We start from the raw sequence: 25,604 nt of genomic DNA on the forward strand, positions 1-25,604 counted from the left end.
GTATGAGTGTTCCAGGCAAAGGAACAGCAAGTGAAAGGCCAACGAGTGGGAAGGACTTAGGTTGTTTCAGGAACAGAAAGGTGGGTGGCTGGAGCCAGGAGCATTGTGGTGGAAGGGGAATTTATGTTGCTATTACAATGTGTAGACAGCTCCCCCCACCCCGCCAAGAAAAAAAAAACACCTTGCTTTTTACCTTAGGTTTAAGGTTAAGAAAGCTACGGGAATCCAAGGTGTCTTTCCAATGCGAGGCCCAGAGGGCAGAAATGTGAGGGACTGATTTCTCATTCCTGTGGAACCTTACCCCTAAAGTCATTTGAGCTTTGTGAGGGCAGGGACAGTGTCTGCTTGGCTTATCTCTGTGTCTCCAGAACCCAGCATTGTGGCTGGAAGGCAGCAGGTGTTTAATAAATATTTGCTGGACTGATGAGATGGATGTGCAAAAGAAAATTCTTTGGGAGGGGCTGCTGAAGGGCCGAGGCGCTCATACAAGGGTCACATCTTGGAGGGCTTTACTCATCTTAAGCCCTTTCCACGTAAACTCTCACGTACATTTTTTTGTTTGTTTAAATAATGGAAACAAACTGGAATCACTCTAGTAATATGAAAGAGACTCGGCTCAGACTGGGGGAAGGGGGAAGGGGGGCAGAAGGATGGCCCGAATGACCGCTGTAGGACGAAGCTGTCAGGCTCCAGGCTGTGCGCCCATCTGCCCTATCCATATTAGTTGCAGCCGCTTCACGGGTCCACTGTCCCTTCTCTGGCAGCTTTGTCAATAAAGTTTTTCTCACGGGCTGAGAGAAGCCGGAAAGTGGCCATGCTGCCCAGAGTTAGTTCTGGCAACTTCCCGGGAAGGAAAAAGTTTCGCGAGATTTGGTGGCAGCAGGCCACTGGCCCGCAGTTGTCAGCTGCTATCGCGAGGTTTGGCAGGCAGAGGAGGAGCTGTCGCGGGCAGCCGCCTCACAGCGATGGCGGCCGATCAGGGCCGGCAGAGGTGGTGGCTGCGGCTCCGGCCCGAGACTGCAGTGGCGGCTGTAGCGGTGGGTGGCGGGGGCCTGTGACCGGGACCTGCCCCCGGATCCGAGCACCATGAGCCAAGGGCCCCCCACAGGGGAGAGCAGCGAGCCCGAAGCAAAGGTCCTCCACACTAAGCGGCTTTACCGGTGAGAGGGGTCCGGGCGTGAGTGCGGCCGCCCAGGGAAGTGGGGGGGACAGCGAGGGGCGGGGCCTCCCGGGCGGGCGGGGCCCGGGCGCTGGGCTGGGGAGCGGACGGGGGAGGAGGGTGCAATTTTGGAGGGGGGGAGGCGGGGCCCGGTAACCTGGGATGGAGCGGGAAGGAATTGGGTGGGTGGGAGGTTTGGAGGGAACCCGCACGTGGAGGAATCCCCTCCGCGGTGAGCTTTGGGTTGCACCTAGCTTTGCAGATTTGGGTAAGAAGGTGGGAAGTGGAGACTGGAAGGGTTGGGAAGGTTAGGGTGGGGTCACCGATGGAGGAAAAACCCGGAAGGGAAGGGTGCTTAGAACCCCGTCGGATTTACAGGGAAGAGCCCTTGGACTGACATCAGGAGAGCTGGGTTCAGGTGCTTTCTTTGCTACTCCCTCACTGTGTAACCTTGGGCCTCAGTTTCCTCACCTTAAAAGGAGAGCTTTGGATTGGATATGCTGCGAAGGCCCTCATGGCTCTCATTTTTGGGACTCTGAATGAGAAAAGAGGCCAGAAGACTAGTTGTATTGGACTGGAAGGACCATGAAAGACTTTGAGTCCAGGTGTTGTTAAGTCATGGGATCCCACTTCAGGGCACCTGGGGACTCCTGAGCCCTGCCTTCCTCCCAGCCCCACGATTACAGTCTCCTGTTGGGTAACTTTTGTTTCTGGTTTTTAACTTCCAGTGCCACACACTCTGTTCAAGACACATTTTCAACCCTCTATTGGGAACGGGCCAGTACCAGCTCTTCACCCTGGGTCAAGGATTTTGGGTGAGGGGCAACTGGAACATGGGCTCTAGAACTGGATCAGAATGGGATGAAGCCTAGCGACGAAGTTGAGCGTGCTGCTTTCTAGCAGGGAGTAGAGTTTGGGGTCTTCATTCAGCTCAGGCTCTGTAGAACAAGAGCGTTTGCATAAGCAGACTACTTTCAGAGCAGTGGACCCCATCTCAGCAACGAAAGAGTCAAAAGCATGTTGTCTTTCCCTCCCTTGAATAGGCATCCTGCCTGCTCTGGCTTCCTAAGCCAGAAGGCAGAGGAGGGTAGAGGCTGCTCCAAAAATAGAAAAGTGATCCAATCCAGCAGCCCTGGGCTCCCACTGTGGGCTGCCCCAAACAGTGTCTGGGCGGGTGAGGCGTTCACTGGAGGTGGCACATGTCCCTTGTCACGCTGCCGAGTGTCAGTGCTGCCTGTCAGCGCGTGGGCATGTGTGCAAGATGCCTAACTAGTCTCCAGCTTTTGGTAATGGCTTTGGTCATCCTTCTAGTCATTCTCAAATCTAGTTCTTTCTCAAGCCACTACCTTCACAGGACTGACGGAAGTTGATATGTTTTCATGTGTGGCTTACACGTGTGCACTTACACGGGTGTCTCTGCCTGTAATTGTGTGTTGCTGGCTTTCAGCAGGGTGGAAATTTGAGGCAGCAGATCGCTGTTTTTATTATTTATTATAGCAGTAGTGATTCGTTGAAGGAACTGAGAGAGGAAGGTCTCATTTCTTTGCCCACGATAGATGTGTTGTCTGTCACTCTGGACTTTAGCAAATTTGGGAAATCCCCACACTCTGTTTACAGCAATGAAATTCTGAAATGTTTTAAGCCCTCAGGAAAAAAGGCAGCAGGAGACGGTATGCTGGAAGGGACGTAAGCACCAGTTAATTAGGCCAATTAACTATTTCTTAAAAACACTTTCCTTTTTTCACACTGCGCTAGGCCTGGAATTACAATAGTGAATGAGACACAAGCCTAGTGTTTGTAGTTTTTGTTCTAAAGGAGATTAGAATTTAGTGGAGGAGCTTATAGTCTGATGGAGAATGGAGAGAAAAGTGCTGAGAACCCACAGGTTTAAGAGTTTGCAATTAGAATTTCTGGAGTAGTGGTGATAAACCTTTTTTGGATTGAGATTCTAAGGACAGCAATGGAGCCTGTCCATCAAAATACACACACACCCACCCTTAGATCTGTCCATGGCACTGAAGCTAAAAGCCTTGTCCTGGGGACTAAGCCGCATAGAGTAAATCACTGATGGCTGCCTCATGCTGCCCCTGGCATCAAGGGGCCGGCGAGCTGAAAGGGCTTGGCTCCCATCTCTAAGCGCCCAGAAGGTGTTTGGAGAAATGCTGAGCTCTCAAGATTGCCTGTGAGAAGGCCTTGATCGCCATCCCACCCACTCAGCTGGGAGCTGGTGGCCTGCACAGGGCGGCTTTCAGTGTTGTACCACCTGAGCCACCACAGGATGCTAGCCTGCTGTGACCCACTTTCCCCAGCCCGGGAGCACATGTTTCAGTAATCTGAATCTTGGATTGTTTTGGGAGTCATCATTCCCCAGGTTTTGGTTGCTTTTGTATCCAGATCTCTGCCTGATTCCCTGTTCTCATAGCTGTTGCCTGTTGTCCTTTGGGTTTTACCCTTCCAGAGATGAGACCTACCTCTGGCACTTTCTGACATCCATTCCAGTGTTTCCTTGGCCTTTTCTCTTAGTGCCTGGAGTCTCGAGCTTTATAACAAGAAGGTTGGCGATTAGTACTTATTGAGCACTTACTATGCATGAGGCATTGTTAGTGTTTTATGTATTGGCTGATTTAATCCTCACAAAGTAGGTGATGGTATTGATGATTCCCATTTGATAGGTGGGAAAACGGAGACATAAGGAAGTTCAGTATTTTTCTCAGGACCAAATAGCTGGTAAGAAATAGAGCAAGAATTTGAACCCAGGCAGTCTGGTTCCAGATCCTACACTCAGTTTTAAAAAGAAAGTTCCTTCAGCAGACCCCAGGAGACCTGGCGACTAAGCAGCTCAGGAACCCACTACTTTCCTGTACCCCCCTATTCCAAAACAGTTTTATCTTCGGCATGCCTTTCCTCTGTGTCAGAGGTCACAAGCCTGTGCATAATAACCATTCACTCGTTCCACCACCATTTACGAAGTGCCTACCATATTCCAGTTCTGTATATAAACTCTTCCATTTAATCCTCACACTAGTCCTCTGAGGTAGTTGCCACTGTTACCTCTGTTTTTACGGATATGGCAACTATGGCTTAAAGAGGCTAGCTAATTTGCCCAAAGTTACCGAGTTAGTAGGCCAGTCAGAGATCGAACCCTAGATTTTCTACCTGGTACCGCAGCCTGTGCTCTTTCCATTGTGAGTCTACCTTCCCATGTCACAGGGCTTCTCTCCCCTGACACTGTTGACATTTTGGGCAGGATAGCTTTGGACTGACCTGTGTATTGTGGGGTATCCTGCAGCACCTCTTCTCCACCCCCTCCCTCAAAGTTGTCACGATCAGAAATGTCTCTGTCATTGCCAAACGTCTCTTGGGGGGCTGCTGAATGAGGATGGAGACTGTGTTCATCGTGTTCTGTGCAGCTCAGCCTGCAGCCTTCCCATTTCCCCACCCCTAATTCTTTAGCTTTTCCTGTAGGATCAGAGTCACAGCATCCTAGGTGGATTATACACACTGCTTAGGGGCTGTTTGCCTATATTTCCCTGCAGGGCTGTAGTGGAGGCTGTGCATCGACTTGACCTCATCCTTTGCAACAAAACCGCCTATCAAGAAGTGTTCAAACCAGAGAACATCAGCCTGAGGAACAAGTAAGCTAGAGACTAAACCACAGACCCTTACAGTGTCTCTGCCTCCTCTGCCTGAAACCCTGGCACATGTGGACACATGTTCTATCTTTCCTCCTGACTTCATGGTCCAGAAAGGGCTGCGAAGTCTCTGGCCTTCCTAGGAGAGGAGGTGCGGATCCCTCCCTCCATCTGGAGCTTCTACACCTGATAGGTGTTGTAAGAATGGCTTTTGAGTCAGGAGAGTTGGCCAGACCACCTAATGAAGGGAAAGAAAGGCGGGAGAAAAAGGCAGAGTGAAAAAGGGAAGAAGGGAGTGGGGAAAGAAAATGAAGAGTATTGGAATTCTTACTGCTCCTGCTTCGATCTTGTGGGGCTCCCACTACCTCCCAGGACCTCTGTTGTCCTGGCTCATACTGTCTGACCCTGGTTCTCTCCTGGGAGACACGGAGATTTGCTAGCTAGGGTCTTGGCAGATGCCTCCTTGCCCTCAGTGCTTCTGCCCAGGGCTGGCCGGTCTCTCATGCTCTTTTACACCCTCTCAGGCTCCGTGAGCTCTGCGTCAAGCTTATGTTCCTGCACCCGGTGGACTACGGAAGGAAGGCTGAGGAGCTGCTATGGAGAAAGGTATACTATGAAGTTATCCAGCTCATCAAGACTAACAAAAAGGTAAGAGGAGGCCCTTGGAAGAAATTTGTCTGAAGAGGGGAAACTACGGGTGGAAGAGGCAGCTAGAAAAGTGGGCTGGAGGGGGGTTGGAGATACGTGAGCCAAGGAAGAGACGTCCGAGGGGAGGGAGGGGGTCAAATACAGTTAGGAGTGGGGAAGGAGGGGAGCCTGATCCCAGACGGGCGGACCAGAGGAGTAGATTTAAGGGTGTGAGGGTAACGTGCGTGGGAGGAGGTGTGGACAAAGTTCCAGAGCCAAGAAGATGCATTTATTTCCTCAGTGAGAGGGTTTGGGAGCAAGAAGCAGGACTCTGAACTTACTGCTTGATCAGCCCCTCCCCTTTCCCCATCCCCAGCATATCCACAGCCGGAGCACCTTGGAATGTGCCTACAGGACCCACCTGGTCGCTGGCATCGGCTTTTACCAGCATCTCCTCCTCTATATCCAGTCCCACTACCAGTTAGAACTACAGTGCTGCATCGACTGGACCCATGTCACTGACCCCCTGATAGGTCAGTGAAATCTGAAAGGTGGACTTGAGGAGCAAGTTCATTTGCCTTTGCCTCTGGCCTTCTTATCCCTCAGGGTTCATGTAGCTTATGACCCAGCCAGGATTCTAGCAAGACCTATAAATGGCTCATGAAGTTTGGATTTATCCAAGTATGCATATGAGTTAGGGTGAAGATCTTAGTGAAAGAGAGAGGCCTCTGTTGGTCTGGGATTGTAGACCATGTGGAGTTGGAGGGATGGGTGATCTGGAATGGTCTGGCACTGGAAGATGGCATTAATAGCATCTGTTTTCTTCTAGTTGAATTTGGCTGGCACTGTTTCTTTAAACTTTAGAGTTTCCCAGTGTTTGATGAAAGTATTGAAATTTTTAGAAACATTGGGGAAATTGTGGGCATTCTTTCAAGATAGCACAAGTCTCTTTTGGGCCTTTGGAGGTCGTGGCAGCTATAGTTTAAAACAAAATATTAATGTGAGACAGCATTCATAGACTTTATACCAGAGGGGTCCTAGCTGAAAAACAGATGAAGAATCCCTCAAAAGGCCAGTTCCCCAAACCACTTTAGTTTTTCTCCTTATTGATGTTCTCTCACGTAGCCAGCTGAGAGCTGTCTCTCGAGTAGACAGCAGGAAGGGCTTTTCAGAATGGGAGTCACACACCCAGGAGAGGGGCCGCGCGGCAGAGTGGACGAGGGGGCGGGCTCTGGAGCCAGAGTGCCTTCTGAGCCCAGGCTCTGCCACCCAGCGTGTGTGACTTCGAGTTCCTCAGCTGTAAAAATGGGGTTGCTGTGAGGGTCAGTTAGGTCAATACTGTAAAACACTTAGGTCAGTACCTGGCATGTGGGAAAACTGCTCCTGAAGAGCTCAAGTTATCCAGATTGAGGGCACAAGGCTGCTTGGGTAGAGGGAGAAATGAGAGCCGAGGCATATTTGGCTCTGGCCATGCCAGTCCTCAGGCAGGGTGGGCGCACCTTGTCTCCTTCCCAGGTAAACTCCCCAGGTAGGCTGCCCTCCCCTTGGACCTCCCCCCGAGGCAGAAGCCGGCAGCGTTTGCCTGGCCTTACTTCCATTCCATTCTGCCAGCACAGGTTGCCCATCTTTACTCAAACCTTTTACCCTTAAGTGGGGATCTTCTACTCAGGGCTCCCAAGACTGTCCTGATGCTTGAGCTGCGCCTCTACCTCCTGTGCTGACCTTTGACATGAGCTTCCCCCAGGTGGCTTCCTAGGTTGAGGTCCCCAGTCCGCCTGTCCCATTCTGTCCTGTCCCATGAGCGAGTCCTGCCTGCGAGCCTCTGTGTCTGCTGTGTCCTGGGCGAGTGTCTTCTCTGGCCCACGGGCACTGCTCCAGGACTAGCCCAGGACTGTTGATTTCCTTTCTCCACCTGGTGTGTGTGTGATGCGGGGGGCAGGGGTGGGACAAAGGAATGAGCTTACACATCTCTCTCTTTCTCACAGGATGCAAGAAGCCAGTGTCTGCCTCAGGGAAGGAGATGGACTGGGCACAGATGGCATGCCACCGGTGTCTAGTGTACCTGGGGGATTTGTGTAAGAACCGGAATCTTTCATTTTCTCTCTTTCTGGCTACAGGACAGGCTAAAGCTGCTTCAGCTGTGGAGTCCACCCTTGATGTGATTAGAGAGCAGGAGGAGGAGTTAGGCCTCTGCCAAGTTTTCCTTCCCTGTCTTACAATGTGGCCTTCTCTTTCATTGCTCTTCCATGAGCCAGAAATGGTCAGTAACACAGGAAGAAGGAAAATATATGAGCTTTGAGAAAGTCGGGGTGATAAATTGGTTTCAGTAGTGGGTTAGGAGGATTTTAATTTGGTACCTTTCTCCTTTCCTGTTTATACACTCCTGGAGGAATGGCAGTTTACACATCAGGGAGGACTTACCTGTCTGACAAATGCTTCTCAGAATGTGTTTATGGCTCCTGTGTCTGGTCCTAATAGACACAGGTTCCTTTTGTTGGATGTGTTATCTGGTGTTAATTTGAGGCACCTGTCTTGCTTGCTTCCAGCGCCCTCCTGGACTCCTCGTAGGTGGTGTGCACAGAGAGAACTGGCTATTTCACATTAGACTGACCAAGTGTCATTAGTAATGTCTTCTCTCTAGAACTGAGCCATTGCATCCCAGAACCAAACATCATAGGTCTTTCCAAGCAGGTATATATGCTGCACCTCCCCTTCATTGGGAAGAGATAATCAAGAGCCTGTTTAATTTTCAAACACTAAATATTCTTTTACATTATGAACCTACCAGCCAGGAATGAGAGTTGAGCAATTTGTCCATAGTCATGCAGATTTAAGATTGTGCCAGAGACCCAAGCAACCTGCCTCCTGGCTCAGGTGACTTCCTCCTAGGCTCTTACCATATACAGAGTGGACTCCCAGATGAGGGGAGGTTTGTCTGAAATGTGGAATCATCGAGTTACCCTTCCTCCTCTTTCCTGCAGCGCGCTATCAGAATGAATTAGCTGGCGTAGACACTGAGCTTCTAGCTGAACGATTTTACTACCAAGCCCTGTCAGTAGCTCCCCAGATTGGTAAGTGGACCCCTGCTTGGGTCTCCCAACCCAGCAGCATTTTCCAAGAGGATGACAGCGTGGAGAACATCCCCTGAGTCCTTCCCACACTTCACTCGGTTAGGCATTACCCCCACGGAACACACACTTAGGAGGGAAGAGAGACGGGAAAGTCTTGAACTAAGAAGGAGGGAGGCCGAGGAGAAGCAAGAAGGAAAATGCCTTGCCCGTCCCTGAGGCCTCCGCGGGAGGAAGAGATAGTGCCTCAGCTGCCTGCTTAGGAGGCACTGGGAGAGAAGAGAGAAGCTCCTCTAAAGGGAGAATGGGTATTAGCGTGTAGGCAGGGGAACTCAGAGGTGAGAAAACAGCTGGCGTGGCAGAGAGGGCCCCATGGAAGAGCCAGAGCTGCTGCGAGAGGACTGGCGCCCCGTGGGTGCTGCCACCCCTGGCATGCCAGGGGGTTGTAGACTGATGGAAGTGAGTCTCTAACCCTAATGCCCTGGAGGAGTAAGACGAAGCCGCTAATCATCCGAGCCACTGTTGTCCCCTGCGGACCCAACTCTTCTCCCCACGGGTTCTCTGGGGCTTGGCAGCTTCGGGTGAATGTGGTCACAGACTGGGTGACTTGTCTTTCTCTGCAGGAATGCCCTTCAACCAGCTGGGTACCCTTGCGGGCAGCAAGTACTATAACGTGGAAGCTATGTACTGCTACCTGCGCTGGTGAGTGTCTGCTGGCTCCCTCCAGCTCTGCTTTCCTGTCCATATCATTCCTGTTTTGTTTTTTCTCTTCCCTTCCTCCTTTCTCTAGCTCCTGGGTGAAGGCAATGCTAAGACCGAGGAATCTCTACTGTCAGGGATACCCTGGCACATCGCTGCTGCTCTGCACACAGCTGCCTGGATTTGTGGGCACTTAAGTAGCTAAAATAGCTGTCTACTATCTTTTGCAAAATAGAGGATTGCAGTCTTAAAGTAGGAAGTGCATTTGATATAGTTGATAAAATGTTACCAAGTAGTGTCTGACAGGAAACGACTTCATACTGTACAGCCTCAGTATCTTGAGGGGACAGCAATGATGGGGGGCCCAGCTTACCAGCAGAGTAGGCCACTGCTTCCCTGGATTTGACAGCTCTTAGGATAAAAATGTTTTTTAAGGGCACCCAAAGTAGATTAGGCTTAGGTTACTGAGTCCCATAACCAAGTACATGAGACTGATAGGCAGACCAGAATGCCAGTGATGAAGCACCGTGAGAAATAAACCGCAGGGGAACCGGGCAGCCCATTGCTGCCAACGGTCAGTGCTCAGGTTCCCTGAGAAGCTGGTCATTCTTGAAGAGGCTGTGTGGCCAGTTGGGTGTCAAAGCAAAGGGGTTGAGATTGTCTTGGTAGCTTAGGTGGTCAGATATTAAAATGTGAAGTGAATACCTAATTCTGCCTAATAATTCCACATCCAGTGGTCCTCGGTTCACCTGTTCAGGGAAACAAATTCCCTGTATCAACTAAGTACTTGCTCTCTCGGCACCCTGCCCCCTTGGTAGATGAGCACAGACTGGCCTCCTTCGCCACCGTGTTCTTTCTGAAATGCGATTACCAGGTTTGTAACCGTCCATTGCATCCTTCTCATTCCTCACTTGCCTTCCGGGAATATCCCCTTACTTGTCCTGGATCCCTCATCACACTCATCATTTAGGGTGAGTCACTTCCAAAGAGAAGCAAGGGCACCCAGGTTGGGGAGGTACCCGCTGGGTTCTACCCTACCACCCAAAACAGCCTTATCTCATGGTCTGTGGGTTAGGCATTTGGGTAGGGCTCAGTTGGGCAGTTTTCCCAGTGGCATTGTCTAGGGTCAGTCATGTGTATTCAGCTGACCCTGGAGGTCTGATGTCTGGAAGGAGTCTCAGAGAATTTTGGGCTATCTTTAATTCACCAGACATATATTTCTTCTTTGCCATACCTTGCTTTTTATTTTATTTACTTTTTTATTAAAGTATCGTTGATACTACAATCTTATGAAGGTTTCACATGAGCAGTACTGTGGTTACTGCATTTGCCCATATTATCAAGTCCCCCTCCACACCCCACTGCAGTCACTGTCCATCAGCGTAGTAAGATGCTGTAGAGTCACTACTTGTCTTCTCTGTGCTATACTGCCTTCCCTGTGACCCCCCTACATTATATGTGTTAATCATAATGCCCCACAATCCCCTTCTTCCTCCCTCCCCATTCACCCTCCCCATGCCCTCCCCTTTGGTAACTGCTAGTCTCTTCCTGGAGTCTGTGAGTCTGCTGCTGTTTTGTTCCTTCAGTTTTGCTTTGTTCTTATAGTCCACAAATGAGTGAAGTCATTTGGTACTTGTCTTCCTTTGCCTTACTTATTTCACTGAGCATAATACCCTCTAGCTCCATCTGTGTTGTTGTAAATGCACACCTTGCTTTTTATAATTAAAAGGATTTCCCCCCCCAGAAAAGGCATTTAAAAAATATATAGTGCACTGTTAAGGTCATAGGCCTTACAGTGTGACAGACTTGGGTTGGAGACTCAGCTGTGTGACCTTGGCAATACCCTTGTTCTCTCAGGCCCCATTTCCTCGTCTGTGTGCGTGGGTGATGTTAGGGTGTAGTGTCTGGAACAGTGGCTGCTCAGTACATACATGCATTTGAACAAGTGTTGTGAGGATTAAACGAAAGGGTGTGTGAAAATATCCTTACACATAGCTTGTTAAATGCTATATTAAGTGCTCTTTGCTTTAAAAAATATGAAGAGTAATATATTTCAGGGTTAGTAACCAAGTTAAGTTTGTAACACGGTAGAATTAACTATCTCCTTTCTAGATGGAGAGGAGATGAAGACATCTTTTTTCTCATTAATCTGGAAGTTGTGTTTGTGTGTGTATGTTATCAGGAAAGATCACTTTCACCTGGAGTATGTACGTGGAAGGGGAGGCTGAGGGGAGCCTGTGTTTACTAGAAATGTTATTCCCTGAGGTCCCAGCAGAGTGACATTGCCCCTCTCCACCTCTCCCCCTGCCAAGCCTCAGCACCTCACCCCTCTGTCCCCTTCAGCATCCAGTCGGAAGTGTCCTTTGAGGGGGCCTATGGGAATCTAAAGCGACTGTATGACAAGGCGGCCAAAATGTACCACCAGCTGAAGAAGAGCGAGACCCGGAAACTCTCTCCCAGCAAGAAGCGGTAAGGGGCCGGGGGGAGGAGGGGGCTTTCTGCAGGGGGGGAGGGGGACCACAGGACCTGGGGCCGTTCACCATTTACCGTGGGCCCCTCTCATTTCAGATGTAAAGACATTAAGAGGTTGCTGGTGAACTTTATGTACCTGCAAAGCCTCCTGCAGCCCAAAAGCAAGTGAGTGGAAGGGTGCGAGCAGGAACCGTGTCCTGCGAGCCCCCTCTGTGAGGCTCCCTCCCGACTGGGTGGGGACTGGAAGAGGAGTCAGTGCTCTTGGATTCTGCCTCTCGGGAGAAATTCTCTAGCCTGTTAGTTCTTTCTCGGCGTCCCTCACCGTTTCCCCCAGGGCTCTTGCACCTGTTCGCCGAGCTCACCCTCCTGCCCAGAATGGGTGCTTACTAGCCATTGGAGGACTGACTAAAGGGGAAGCCCACCCACGTCCCTTCCACATGAGCATCTGTCCTTCCTGTATTACCTTGTCTGCTTTGGAGATGGCCCAGCACCGAGTCTCCACTGAAGTCGCCCCTGCAGGGCCTCTTAGTCTTCTGGAACCCTTTGTGCCCAGCTCTCCTCACCTGCTGCCGCCCGCATCACTGAGTGCCCTTGTTCCTTCCGCCCCTCCCCAGCTCCGTGGACTCAGAGCTGACGTCACTTTGCCAGTCAGTCCTGGAGGACTTCAATCTCTGTCTCTTCTACCTGCCCTCCTCACCCAACCTCAGCCTGGCCAGTGAGGATGAGGAGGAGTACGAGTGTGGATATGCTTTCCTCCCGGACCTGCTCATCTTTCAAATGCTCATCATCTGCCTTATGGGCGTACATAGCTTGAAGAGAGCAGGTAACTCCCTGTGTCCCTCTTTTCTCCCCCACTGGCGTCTGAGGACCTCACGTCCTTTCCACAGCTCCTTATTCGTGAACTTCCCTCCACAAGCAGCCCTTGCACTAGCTATGTCACTGCCTGGCTGTTGGAGCACAAGGGACAAGGAATCCTACCCTAAAGGACTCCTGGTGATGAGCAAAGGCTGTAGTGGGTGTCCCCCGCTGCCCCACCCAAATATGCCCTCTGGCAGGACCCGGGCACCAGGGGGTTTGGGACACATAGCTGGCGATCCAGACAGAATTTGGACCTTGGCTGTTGGGGCATTTAGGCAGTTGTACAGGCCCTTCTTGCAGAGGTGTATGTGGAGCAAGTTTGGAAGGAAGAGAGGGAGAGGCAGGGCCAGCTGGGAAGGTGCTTGGGTTGTGGGGAGGAGCCCGTGTGGAGGCATCAGAGCCTGGGAGGGACAGATGGGAGGGAGGGACAAGAGGGACAGATGCGTCCACCTGAGGAGGCGCGGGGCGCTGGTGCATGCTCTGCTACCGATAACAGAGCGGAGGTCTGAGAGACCTTTGGTACCTTAGAAGAAGCTTTGAGGGGTAGTTGGGTCCCTGAAAGGAGAACGGGTGAGATGGGGTTGGATGGCGGTGCCTCCTCTGGGCCCTGGGCCCCTGATGCCTGGCTTTGCTGGCTTTAGGATCCAAGCAGTACAGTGCAGCCATTGCCTTCACGCTGGCGCTCTTCTCCCACCTCGTCAATCATGTCAACATAAGGCTGCAGGCGGAGCTGGAAGAGGGCGAGAATCCTGTCCCGGCATTCCAGAGCGATGGCACAGGTGCAGGGATGGGGCTGGGGTGTGACCCGGAAGGTAAGCCTGGGGCTGCAGATGGAAGAAGGGGACACAGGCGTGGGGAGTGTCAAAGAGCACCCTCCGGCTTCCGGGTTCCCGTTGTCTCCAGGCGCCACCTGACCCATCTTCTTTCCACAGATGAGTTAGAGTCCAAGGAACCCTTGGAGAAGGAGGAAGAGCCGGGCCCTGAGCCTCCTTCCACACCACCTCCAGCGGGCGAGGTCAGAAAGAGCCGGAAGTTCTCCCGCCTGTCCTGCCTTCGCCGCCGCCGCCACCACCCTCCCAAAGCTGGTGATGACAGTGACCTGAGTGAAGGCTTTGATTCGGACTCAAGCCATGACTCGGCCCGGGCCAGTGAAGGCTCGGACAGCGGCTCTGACAAGAGTCTCGAAGGTGGAGGAACAGCCTTTGATGCCGAGACAGACTCAGAAATGAACAGCCAAGAGTCCCGGTCAGACCTGGAAGACATGGAGGATGAGGAGGGGACACGGTCCCCAGCCCTGGAGCCCCCTAGGGCCAGATCAGAGGCTCCCGAGTCCCTCAATGGCCCATTGGGCCCCAGTGAGGCCAGCATTGCCAGCAATCTACAAGCCATGTCTACCCAGATGTTCCAGACCAAGCGCTGCTTCCGGCTGGCCCCCACCTTCAGCAACCTGCTCCTCCAGCCCACTACCGAGCTGCACACGACGGCCCCCCACATGCCGTGTGTCAACGGAGATGTAGACAAGCCCTCAGAGCAAGGTACTGGGGCCTCTCTTCTTCACGTGCTCTGGTGCACGCCTCCGTGCCTTCAGCACTCACTGTGAGAGGTCCTCTCTTCCCCAGCCTGGCGGCCTTACCCTTGGCCTCTGCCTGTGGTATCGCCCAGGAGGTTTTTTCCTGAGAGTCCCTTCTGCTCACTTTCTCATTCCCAGCTCCCAACCCGTTTCGTGGTCTTACTCCTCTGCCACCCACCCTGCCCTGTGGGTTTGGGACTTTCTTCCCCACATGACAAGTGCAGCTGCCGCGGCCTCTCCTGGTGTCATCCCAGGATCCGCCGGGGCTCCTGGAAGCTAGAAAAACCACCAGGACGGGGTTAGAGTGAACGGTATCTCTTGGGGGGTCTTCCCGCCAGGGGGGCGCCTGGTGAGCAGCAGGATTGTTGAGCCTGCTCTCTGCCAAGCGCTGGGCCGGGCTCCTCAGCTGTCATCGTATTGAACTTTCGGTCTCATGGTGGAAGAATTGCCGTCCTTATTCCAAGTGTCCTTTACCTCCACGTTCGATGCATGGTGCTCTCTCCGACTGAAACAGCCTTTCCTCCCTTGTCCCCAGCCTGTTACTTGGCTAACTGTTAATTGCCTTCCAGTTTAGAAGTCACCTGGCCTGGGACTCCTCCAGTGCTAGGCTGGGTTTCATCCCTGTGGGCCGGTAGCCTCTGCACCTCCACACCTTCCAGCCCTTTCCCACCCAAGTAGAGTTGTTTGTTGACTTGTCTGTTTCTCCAGCTAGACTGTGAGCCTCTTGAGGGCAGGACAGCCTTATGTTTTGTCTGTTGCGACAGCCCTTTGTCAGTGTCCTCAGTACCTAACACAGGGCCTGGCACATGGGTGGGACTTAAGAACTTAACGCTGAATAAATAAAAGAAGTGAGGGAGCTGATGCTCAGTGGTAGAGTGACCTACTCAATGTTCTAACCTGCAGAGTTGAAGAGTTAGGAGTTGGAAGTAATTCTGTCAATTGGTGCCCATGCTGTCCTTCCCTTACAGCTCCTTTATGACCGTCTGTCCCGCCTTCTAGTGCAGAGTAGGCACTTCATAACTGTCGGCTGAGTGAGTAGCTGAGTACCAGCCTCACAAATTAGCTTGAGTCTGAAAGAATTATATTTGAAAATGCACCAGAAGCAATCAGAGTGCCTGGAAAAATCAGGCAGGGGTCTGTAAGTGAAGTGTCCCTCTTTTCTAAGAGAATTCTTCAGAAGAGTCCCAGGAGGGTGCGGCATGCTCCCCCTGTTGTCCTGTGCCTGTCAGGAGTTCATCCCAGTTCTCTGTCCCCCCCCAGCCTCGGAGGAAGGTTCTGAGTCAGAGGGGAGCGAGTCCAGTGGGCGCTCCTGTCGGAATGAGCGCAGCATCCAGGAGAAGCTGCAAGTCCTGATGGCCGAAGGCCTGCTTCCTGCGGTGAAAGTCTTCCTGGACTGGTTGCAGACCAACCCCGACCTCATCATCGTGTGTGCACAGGTGTGTCACTCCACCCGCACTGCCATTTGTCAGGAGCCAGGGTGGTGGGAGAGGACAGCCGCTGGACGGGGCCTGGGAACCCCGAGATTGTCTGACCAAGACAGAAGTTCTTGTTAAGCACCTGCTCCATGCTGGGACCTTATGCTTTTTGTAGGGAAAGGATTAGGCATGACCTTTGCTCTCAAAAGCCTGTGGCCTGGGCTGGGATACAAATTTTATGGCCTGGGAAAGTGAGAGAGCTGCTAATTTTGCCTTGTATTCCCAGCACCAATTACAGAGCCTGCCATGTGAGTAACGTTGAGGAGAGTCTGTGCTCCAGGGCTCACCTTGATAGGTCACACCAGAGCCCGCAGAAAGAGCACTGGGTTGTGACAGAGAGATGGGGACCTGAGGGAACAGCATACTCTTCAGACCGCATGAAGGTGTTCCCGTCCGGGGAGACAGTTTGAAGAGAGCCCTGAGCCACAGCTAGTGGTGCTAGAGGCTGGGGGAGGCGATGGCGGCCTTCTGCTCAGGTGCAGCCCCAGTCCTGGGCCTGTAGTGCCCTGAGGCTTTTGTTCAGTGTTGCTTTATTCCAGCAAGCCACCTGCACTGCCTGAAGACCCTTTTCCCTGCAGGTTGCCCTCTAACCTAGATAAGTCTGGGTAAGGGCCAGGCACACCCTCGCATGCGCGCTCATGTCTGATGACAGCTGGTTAGTCATCAAGGGAGGTGTGGGGAAGATGAAGATGCGGGGTCTCTCCCTGGACAGGTGTTCAGTCTGGGCACGTGGAGGGCTGAAAGAAAAGGTTTGTGCTGGGCAGGGAGGAGCCTCCAGTACTTTTGCTTTTCCCACTGCGAAGGTCCAGAAAGTCCTTCCTGTAGTTACACACCTTCTCTTTTCATGAAGCCTTGAGCTGGTGATGAAGTTCGGCAAGGCTCCATGAGCCCTTCCTGGTCTCTCTTATTTCATTTTTCTTTAAAATCCCTCTAGGCCTCTGACTGTGGCCCCAGGCCCCCCAAGGGGAGTGCTTGTCTTGCTAGCTGCCTTCCTCCAACATTGCCCCGGCTCAAGGCTTCTCCGCTCTCTTCCCAGAGTTCTCAAAGTCTGTGGAACCGCCTGTCTGTCTTGCTGAATCTGTTGCCAGCTGCTGGCGAGCTCCGGGAGTCTGGTGAGTGATTCCCTGGCACCCCTCCCCGTCCCTGGCCCCACAAAGCCCTTCCCCTTCTGGTAACCCAGCTCTGGGGTAAGGAGGTTAATGTGATTCCCTGCCCAGCCTCCCTAACACAGCCATCATTGTGGTCACAGCCTCTCTAGTGCCCCCCCCCCAGCACCGCCCCACTGTGGCAGGTGGCCTGGTCACCCAGGGATGGTGCTTCCTGGGGAGGGCAGTGGACAGGGCAGGAGGGGAGTGAAGGGAGCCTGGGGGTCAGTCCCCGTTGCTAGTGTCGCACTGATTACTCTGGTCACGGAGAATCAACCCTGACCTCCAGAGCTTACCTGTCCGACTCCCCCTCTCCTGCCGCCTTCCAGCTGGAAATCTCCCTTCTCCCCCTGCAGCCTCTCCCGAGGGCGGTTCCTGCTCTCCTCCAGAACCCCTGCTCTCACTTCCGTCCCAGCGTGGCTGTCCTCTGTCGGCGACCAGGGAGTCTCTCCCACCTGCTCTGCTCTTGCAGCCCTCCAGCCCCAGTTCCCTAGAGCTCTGCCCGACGATGGCCCTTCTGTGTCCTTTCCCTCGGTCTCTTGCCACCTTCTGTCCCAGGGTACGTGCTGTGTCCCTCTGGGGGCTCCCACGGGGCGGGTGGTCTGATGTGCGTCCTCCTCCCCAGGCCTGGCGCTGTGTGCCGAGGTCCAGGATCTTCTTGAAGGCGGTGAACTGCCTGACCTCCCCTCGAGCCTGCTGCTCCCAGAGGACACGGCACTTCGGAACCTGCCTCCCCTCCGGGCTGCCCACCGACGCTTTAGCTTTGATGCGGATCGGCCCCTGCTCAGCACCTTAGAGGAGGTGAGGGATCATTTTTCACGTCGCTGGCTCCGTCGTCGTCAACACAGCAGCAGAGCAGGGGCTCGGGGTTGGAGGACGCAGGCACGCAGCCCTCCCCGCCTGACAGGGGGAGTGTTGTTGGGACAGCAGTGAGTCGTTCGAGCTTTCTTTCCTTCTTAGCAGGAAGTCCTACACAGGTCTGTTCTTGGTATCGTCTAGTGTTGTAGAACAGCCTACCTTCCCTTTCTCCACCTTTTGTAGAGGACAGAGCAAGTGAATCATTAGAGCTTTGAAATCTTGAAGTCCCTTCTGCTCCTGGCCCAGTCTCCTGAGCAGAACTCAGAGAAAGTTAGAGCTGGAAGGGTGTGTGCTGCCCCTCCGGGCAGTGGCTTTCACCCTGGAATCTGTGTCACCGCGTGGGCCATCCGGGAGCAGCGGAGGGAAGCCGAGCAGACAGGCCTCCCGGCCCACCCTCTGCTGTGCACATGGCCCTGGCTGCCTCCCTCTCCAGCCCGAGAGCTTGGCTTTAGTCATTTTCACATTGAGGTTCTAGGTGAGGGTTTTGTGTGATAGGAAAGGCAGGTTTTGTTGATCTGGTTCACTCCCCTCATTTTCCATGAGGAGCTGAGCCCCAGAGGAGGGAGGGCGTGGGGACCCCACTGGCCTCCCTGCTGGCCAGTGCCTTTGTCCCCCTTCCCAGTCCCAAGGCCTGGTCCCCTCGTCCTCCTTGGGTCACCCCATTGCTCTGCGTGCTGGCTCCTCTTCAGGCAACAAGCCCCTCCAAGGAGCCCTTGGGACAGCGGGAGGCAGGCGGCAAGGAGCCCCTGTGGGCAGAGCGGGCCTAGAAGGCCCTGCTCAGCGGGGCGGGCTCTGTGTCTCCTCACAGACGGCCGTGCGCATCTGCTGCCTCCGCAGCTTTGGCCACTTCGTCTCCCGTCTGCAGGGCAGCGTCCTACAGTTCAACCCCGAGGTGGGCATCTTCGTCAGCACCGCGCAGGTCGAGCAGGAGGGCCTGCTGCAGCAGGCCCAGGCGCAGTTCCGCATGGTGAGCCAGCCTTCCCCGTCCGTCTGCTCCCTGGGGCTCACTGAGAAACGAGGGTAGAAGGCTCAGACATCCAGTGGCCCTTGCCTACAGAAGGTAGTGAGGGGGATTGGGGACATCCAGCCTGCAAAGGGGGGGCCTGGGGTGGGCTGATAGGGGGCGAGAGGTGCCTTGAGCAGAGGCAGCATGGCACTGGGTCTGTACCCATACTGACGGGGTGTTGGCGGCCATCTGTGTCGCCTCCTAGTCTGTGAATCGAGTCACTTTGCCTTGCTAAGCTGTTTCCTTGTCCGTGGGGCCGGCAGAATCAGCTGCATGGGAAGCTCGTGATGATGGAGAAAGAGTTCTTATGGGACCCCTTGGATTTGTCTTAGGAGTGGGCGTGCTCGGCAAGTGCTCCCTTCCCTGCCCCTCAAGGGACGAAGGCTGAGGAACGGAAGGGGGCATCCGACATTGTGCAGGAACCGTCCCATCCCCCAGAGGCCCTGACGGGTGGGAATGGCCTGAATTACCTCTTATCCACTCAGTAATTCATTCCACAAATACTTCATCGGTGGTCCGCTCTGTGCCAGACCTGTAGGTATTCCAGGCTGTGGGGTTACAGCGGTGAACGAGAGTTCTTTCTCTTGTACAGCTAATACTTTGGAGCAACAGTCTAGCTTCTGCAGTGGGGCCTGCACAGCCCTGGGCATGTTGTCCGCCCTGAGCGGAGTGGCACCAGTACATTTCGGGTGGTGGTATCTGGCACGGGCCTTTTGTCTCAGTAGGCCTCAAGGATTCTTCGTCCTGAGCCAGTCCTCGGGCTTCATTCCATGCTTTCCTGTCCGCAGCCGTCCCCACCTCTGAGCACCCCCTTCCTGTGGATGTTCACCTGACTGGGAAGGGGCACAGCCTCTCCAGAAACTCCCTTTCTTGAGGTCTTAGAAGTAGGTACATTTTATTAAAAACAAGCCTTTGTGTTAAGGCTTTTATTGCTGTTCCATAGGGGAAAGTACAGTGGGTTACAAAAATAATTATGGGGAAGTTACACAGCTTCAAAAAATGTTAGTTTTTGCAGGCATTTCCTCTAGCCTAAAGCTCCCGAAGATTCCTCCTGGGGGGCAGGGAGGACCTGAAAGCCTCTTCCGGGTGGTGGTGGACACCCCAGCAAGCTGGACCCAGGCACATTGCCTGTTAGGCTGCCGCCTGCTCTGCTCAAATCACAGGTTTCCATCCAGGGGGCTCGTCCCCAAACAGCTGCAGCAGCATGGTCATTATCGCCTGTCATTTATTGAGCTCTCTGTGTACAAGGCCTGTTTGCATGCACGTCTCACATAGCCTTGGCAGTGACCCTGTGAGGTGGGTGCTCGTGTCTTCATTTTATAGAGGAGGAAGTGACAACAGAGCAGCAGGTGTTGTCAGTGGCAGAGCCAGGGCTCTGGAGTTGGACAGACCAGCCTTTGTCGCCGCCTGAGCTGCCGTAGGAGCCTGGCGTGGCTGCAGGCCAGGTCAGCGTGGGCACCGAGAGCTGCTGCTCCTGCTCTCCGGAGCCCCTGAGGCTGCCTGGTTCTTCCTGAGGAGCACGTAGGCCCACATCTCTGAGCTGCAGAACGGGCGGTACCAGAGCCTTAGGTCGGTGCGGCTCACCTCTTCCTGGATCCAGGTGGAGCCACACCTCCATGCTGGCTCTCTTTGGGGACTTACCAGGTACCCCTACACCCCTTTCTGGAATATGGGGCTTCGTGGTTGTGATTTTAGCTTAAAAGTAAGAGTTCTGGGCTTGGCTGCTACAGTGAGAAGAGAGCAGCTTGTCCTCCACTCCCCTTCCTGTCCAGGCTGGCGGCGGCCCGTGGGCGCGTGGCTGTCACTGAGCCCTGGCCCTCTGCCTCCCTCCCTCCCTTCCTTCCTCTCCAGTGTTTTTCAGAGCAACTGCCCTCAGCGTTTGGGACAAGACCATTCTTTTTTGTGCAAGACTGTGCTGTGGTGGGGGTGGGCATGGATTTTGCATGACATAATTACATGTGTATATAGCAAATATCTATCAAAGTGTAATGATCAAAACTGAGAAATTAGGATTGGTATGATACTATTAACTCTAGACTTTATCCATATTTCACCAGTTTTTCAACAAGTATCTGTTCTCTCTTCCAGGATCCCATGTTCTCTTTACTTGTTACATCTCCTTAGCCTCTAATCTGTGACAGTTCCTCAGTCTTTCCTTGCCCTTGGTGACCTTGACACATCTTGGCCATTTATTTTGTAGAGTGTCCCTCACCCAGTTTGGCTGTGTCTAGTGTCGTCTCCTAATTAGAATAAGATTATGCATTCAAGATTCATAGTTTAAAGCACCACCCTGATGCCACCGCTTTGCTCCTCAGGGCGCCTGCAGTGGCCCCCCCTATCTTTTAGGATAAGTTCCCATCTTTAACCTCATCTTTTTGACCATATAAGGAATTTGGACTTCATCTAGAAGACGAGGAGACCCATCAAGGGGTCAGGGCCATGATGGACAGCAGGTGGTTTTCGGAAACGTGCCTTGGTTTTAGGCAGAGATACTGGATTGCGTTAAGAGGCAGAGCCCAGTGAGGAGGTAGTTTTAATAGCCAGGGTGGAAGGTACTGGCTTGGATGGGGTTGTGCCATGGAGGTGGAGCGATGCAGAAGGATTTGGTCTTTAGGAGGTGCAGCTGACGGGCTTTAAAAGCAGGTGACTTCTGGGGCTGAGAGAGGGAGAAGTCAAAGCAGCTGGGCCTTCTGACCTGGGTGGGTTGCGGTTTGGTCACCAGGTGGGCAGCGCTAGAGGAAGAGAAGCAGGCTTCGAGGAGCAGCCGGGGCTCTCCAGCAGGCAGTGGGTGTGTGGGTCTGGAATTCAGGGGTGGTCCTTGGGAGGGCGAGTGGGTGAGAGAAGCAGAGATGAGACCCTAAGGCACAGCCAGGCACTGTCCTACACGGTGGTGGCTCTGGCAGCCTCCTCCTCCCCCGGGGTGCCTGGAACAGTGTGAATGTCGCTGGGCTGCTAACAGAAGTTGTTCACTTTGCCCCAGAGGAGTATTTTCCCCCATGCTCCCTTTCCCCTCATTTAGCAGGAGAAGTAGAAAGCTGTGCCTGTCTCAGACCCCAGGAATTCCTCTCAGTCTTGAGCTCTGGAGAAAGGAAGAGGGCCCCAGGTCCTCGTCCCAAGCTGAGCACCTGGTTTTTCCCTCGCAGGCGCAGGAGGAAGCCCGGCGGAACAGGCTAATGAGAGACATGGCCCAGCTACGACTTCAGGTAGGAAGTTGGGCCTGCGTGCATCCTCTGCTCTTGGTCGGGCCTTTGCCTGACCCCACAGCCGCAGCCCCCCTTGCTGCACGGCGCTGTGGCCTTCCACTCTGCCCGGGTTCCTTCCTGGCCTGGGGCTCACTCTCCCGTTGTTCAGACTACACTGACCCTTAATGCCCCGTTCTGCCTTTACTTCTGTCTCTTTTCCTTCTCTGTCTCTTACCCTTAACCCCTGTTTCTGTCTACTCTCCCTCCAAAGGAGAAGTTGGTAGGAGTGCCCTGTCCCCTTTGGCATCAGGAGCCTCTTAAGAGCCACCCTGAGTGCCATTCTTTCCTGCTGTCCCTGCCACCCTGCCTTCTCTCACCAGCTCGAGGTATCTCAGCTGGAAGGGAGCCTGCAGCAGCCCAAGGCGCAGTCAGCAATGTCTCCCTACCTCGTCCCCGACACCCAGGCCCTCTGCCACCACCTCCCGATCATCCGCCAGTTGGCCACCAGTGGCCGCTTCATTGTCATCATTCCAAGGACAGGTGAGCCTGCGGGGAGAGAGTGTGGCTGAGAGAGACTCTGCGCGTGGGGCTGAGACTCCTTTAGGGACCCAGTTTACACTGGCCTTGGTCAAGTCATGCCCCCTCGGAACCTCAGGCACTTCATCTGTGAGATGGACATGGCGGTCTCTTTAAGCCCTGACTCCCAGATAGTTGGGGGAAACGGGTGAGAAAATCTGAGTGAAAGCACTTGGTAAATCGCCAGGTGCATCACCAGCAGAAGGTCACGCTTGAACGGACCTGGGGCGCCCTGGAGGAGACAGAGGGTCCCGTTCCCCGCAGCGCGTGCTGGCGTGAGCTCGGATGCTTCCTGCAGGGCTCCCGCCGCAGCACGCTGAGCGCCTCTCTTCTGTCCTTCCCCCCGCCCCACCTTGCTCACCAGTGATCGATGGCCTGGATTTGCTGAAGAAGGAGCACCCAGGGGCCCGGGACGGGATCCGATACCTAGAGGCGGAGTTTAAAAAAGGAAACAGGTGAGTGCCAGCCTCGCTGGCCCTGTGTCCCTCTCCCGTAATTAGATCTCAGGGTCTTAGGTGCTGGAATAAAGTGTGATCAGGGGTCAGGAGCCCTGTATGGCCGTTTGCCTCTGGGGCACGACGTGAGTCCAGCATCACCAGGAGAGGGGAGCACACCCCCAATTCAAGGTATGGGCTGGCTCCTTTGCAGGAGCATCTCCTGCTTTAGGGTAGGGACTGGTGGTCCAGTTCCCAGGGTGGGAGTGCCTTCCTTGGGGGCCCCCTGCGGGCCTCCCCCCTGCCACTGAAGCCATCCAGGGACCAGCAGATGACAGCATGTAGGTGGTGAGGCCATGGCCTCTGGGGACAGAAGTCACCTGGGCAGTAGGTGTAGGGCAGGAAGAAAGCGCCACAGCCCCTGCTAGCGTCTGCCCTTGCCCGGCCAGGACGCTGCCCAAAGCCAGCTTGTTTGGACCTTGTTTCCAGAAGCTCTGACTTGAAAAGCAGCTGCCGCTTCTCTCCCCCCAGCTCCTCCCCCCGGGAGGAACCAGAGTCGATGCTATCAGGAGGAAAAACGAGTTGGGCTCAGCGGCCAGGAAGCCACTTGGAAGTGGCCCCAGACAGACCTGTGATGCAAGAGACGTGCCCCCCGCCCCCTCCTGTGAAACAGGGCCCCCGAGCCACAATAGCCCGCTTTGTGCAAGGTGCCCTCCTTCCTCAGCCCCCATCTCTACTCTCCTGTCTCCTTTGTAGGTACATTCGCTGCCAGAAAGAAGTGGGAAGGAGCTTTGAGCGGCATAAGCTGAAGAGGCAGGATGGAGATGCCTGGTGAACGTTCAGCCCCCACCCCAGAACCTCAGGCCGCCTACCTTGCCCCACCCCGCAGTGCCTCAGCCTGCCGGGGGCCCCCTGCAGCTCTCGCCCTAAGAGGCTTGGGCCTGGTGTCTGCACTCGTCGTACCTTTGCCCTCTCCCCATAGCGTGTCCTCCCACGCTAGCTTCTAGGCCCCACTGCCCTCACTGCCCATTTCTCTGGCTCTCCTGGTGTCTCTCCGTCCCTGGCTCACCTGTGCCCAGGAGGCTGTGCTCATGCTGGGGCTTGGCTCACCTTCCCTCCTCCCCACCAGGACTCTCTGTAAGATCCTGGACAGCTGCAAACAGCTGACTCTGGCCCAGGGCACAGGTGAAGAGGACCCGAGTGGCATGGTGACCATCGTCACAGGTCTTCCACTGGACAACCCCAGTGCGCTCTCAGGCCCCGTGCAGGTGGGTCGTGGGGCGAGGCCGGAGGTCTACGGGATGGGGACGAGGCACCAGAGTAGGCGCCCCCCTCAGACCCTCTGTGCAGTGGCTTCTCCTTCTGTCACCCCTTCTCCACCCCTCGATGAGTTCCTGTAGTTCAGGGGTCAGGCTCTCTCCCTCTGTCTCCCCCCACCCCCATTCCACAGGCAGCCCTGCAGGCCGCTGCACATGCCAGTGTGGACATCAAGAATGTTCTGGACTTCTACAAGCAGTGGAAGGAGATTGGTTGAGACTGGCACCTGGGCCCTGCAGTGGGGCTGACTCCAGATCTCTCCTGTCCACCCTGGGTAGTCACCCCACCACACGCAGACTCGGCACGCACACAGGAAGGCAGCCCGGCTGCACGCCGGCTGCAGGGAGGGCCCATGCACGGCGGGAGGGCAGGGCCCCCACTGCTAAGATGGGGACGGCAGGACAGTAAGGACGTGCTTGGAGCAGGAGAGGCCTGTGGGCCCCTAGCCAGCCTTCCTGCCTCAACCACCCCCCTCGTCATCCCCAGGGGCAGGTGGCAGGCAGGGATGTCTGCGTGTCACAGTGGTTCCTGGACCTTTGAGGGGTAGGGACAGCAGAAGGGTCCTTTTTCCTCTCCTGAAACACAGGGTCTCTGGGGCCAGGAGCTAGGACCCTCCAGCCCTGGAGGAGGAGTTGGCTAACACCAGACGTTGGGGTGTTTCTCTGCAGACCCTTCCCCTCCTCGAGGGACACCCATCCTCGCATCTCTCTCTGTGGGCGCCAGGCAGCTCTGGAGCCTTGGGGACTTTTGAGGCAGAGGGGCCTGGAGCTGTCTGCACAGTAGCAGGGCCAAGGCTTGCATCCCTTCCTCCAGCCACAGGGGCTGCCCACCCAGGTGCCACTTCTGCTTTCTGTCTCCCCCTTTGAGCTTCCAGGGCAGGGAGCAGACCTCACTGACGGCTGCAGGCAGTCTAGCCTGTGTGCTAGGGAGGCTTCCTGTGCCCACCAGCACCACAGTCACCATGCCTGTGCTCTTGGCTGCTGTGCTGGGACAGAGTGCGATGCCTGTAAGAGGAGAGTGGGGCATAGTTTAAGGCCACCATCCCCTTACTCTCTAGGGAGGGGCCTGCGTTCAGGAGGGCAGCAGAAAGGAGAGGCTGCCCAGTCAGGGGCCCTCTGTCCTGATAGGTTTCCCTGCTTCTGGCCTTTCCCAGGGTGGAAAGCCTGGTGGCACGAGCATGGGGCTAGCTTTGTGTTGAGATGAATGTGCGAGCAGAGACCAGGGATAGCTCAGGGCCGTGAATGGAGCAGCAAAAGCAGGCTGTGTGGGGGAGGCTTTGGCCAGAATTGCCTCAGCCCCTCCCCCTTGGGCCAGCTCCTCTGGATGTTGGGGGTGGGGATCTCAGTTCTGCGGTCCCCCACCCAGCTGCCCAGGCTGTTCTCAGAGGAGATCAGGCTTCCTGCGTCCTTCCTCTCAGACAGCAAGTCTGGGACAACCTGGGGAGAGTCGTGTTGCTTCCCGCCCCCAGCCCCTGGCAGAGACTGAGACTGAAGCATCACTTAATAAAACCCCGGAAGCCCAGTGTC

At 54.6% G+C, this 25,604-nt stretch overlaps 1 protein-coding gene across 2 annotated transcripts; it reads left to right on the forward strand.

The window, feature by feature from the left end:
• Positions 1-916: 916 nt before the first annotated feature.
• Positions 917-25,602, forward strand: SMG5 (SMG5 nonsense mediated mRNA decay factor). Of its 2 annotated transcripts, none has more exons than XM_036922505.2 (22): positions 917-1,160; positions 4,696-4,794; positions 5,316-5,439; positions 5,795-5,951; positions 7,404-7,493; positions 8,400-8,489; positions 9,110-9,188; positions 11,529-11,654; positions 11,754-11,822; positions 12,272-12,480; positions 13,157-13,294; positions 13,448-14,050; positions 15,346-15,521; positions 16,597-16,672; positions 17,331-17,506; positions 18,345-18,530; positions 21,713-21,772; positions 22,132-22,291; positions 22,692-22,782; positions 23,518-23,592; positions 23,891-24,029; positions 24,212-25,602. In XM_036922505.2, exons 1-22 carry the CDS (start codon positions 1,087-1,089, stop codon positions 24,293-24,295), a joined length of 3,081 nt encoding a protein of 1,026 aa, XP_036778400.2. In that variant the 5' UTR covers positions 917-1,086; the 3' UTR covers positions 24,296-25,602. The 2 variants fall into 2 exon arrangements, with proteins under 2 accessions (XP_036778400.2, XP_036778401.2); XM_036922506.2 differs by having other exon boundaries at positions 18,372-18,530.
• The last annotated feature ends 2 nt before the right edge of the window (positions 25,603-25,604 follow it).

Source organism: Manis pentadactyla, chromosome 19 (genome assembly GCF_030020395.1).
Source record: "Manis pentadactyla isolate mManPen7 chromosome 19, mManPen7.hap1, whole genome shotgun sequence".
Classification (NCBI taxonomy): Eukaryota; Metazoa; Chordata; class Mammalia; order Pholidota; family Manidae; genus Manis; species Manis pentadactyla.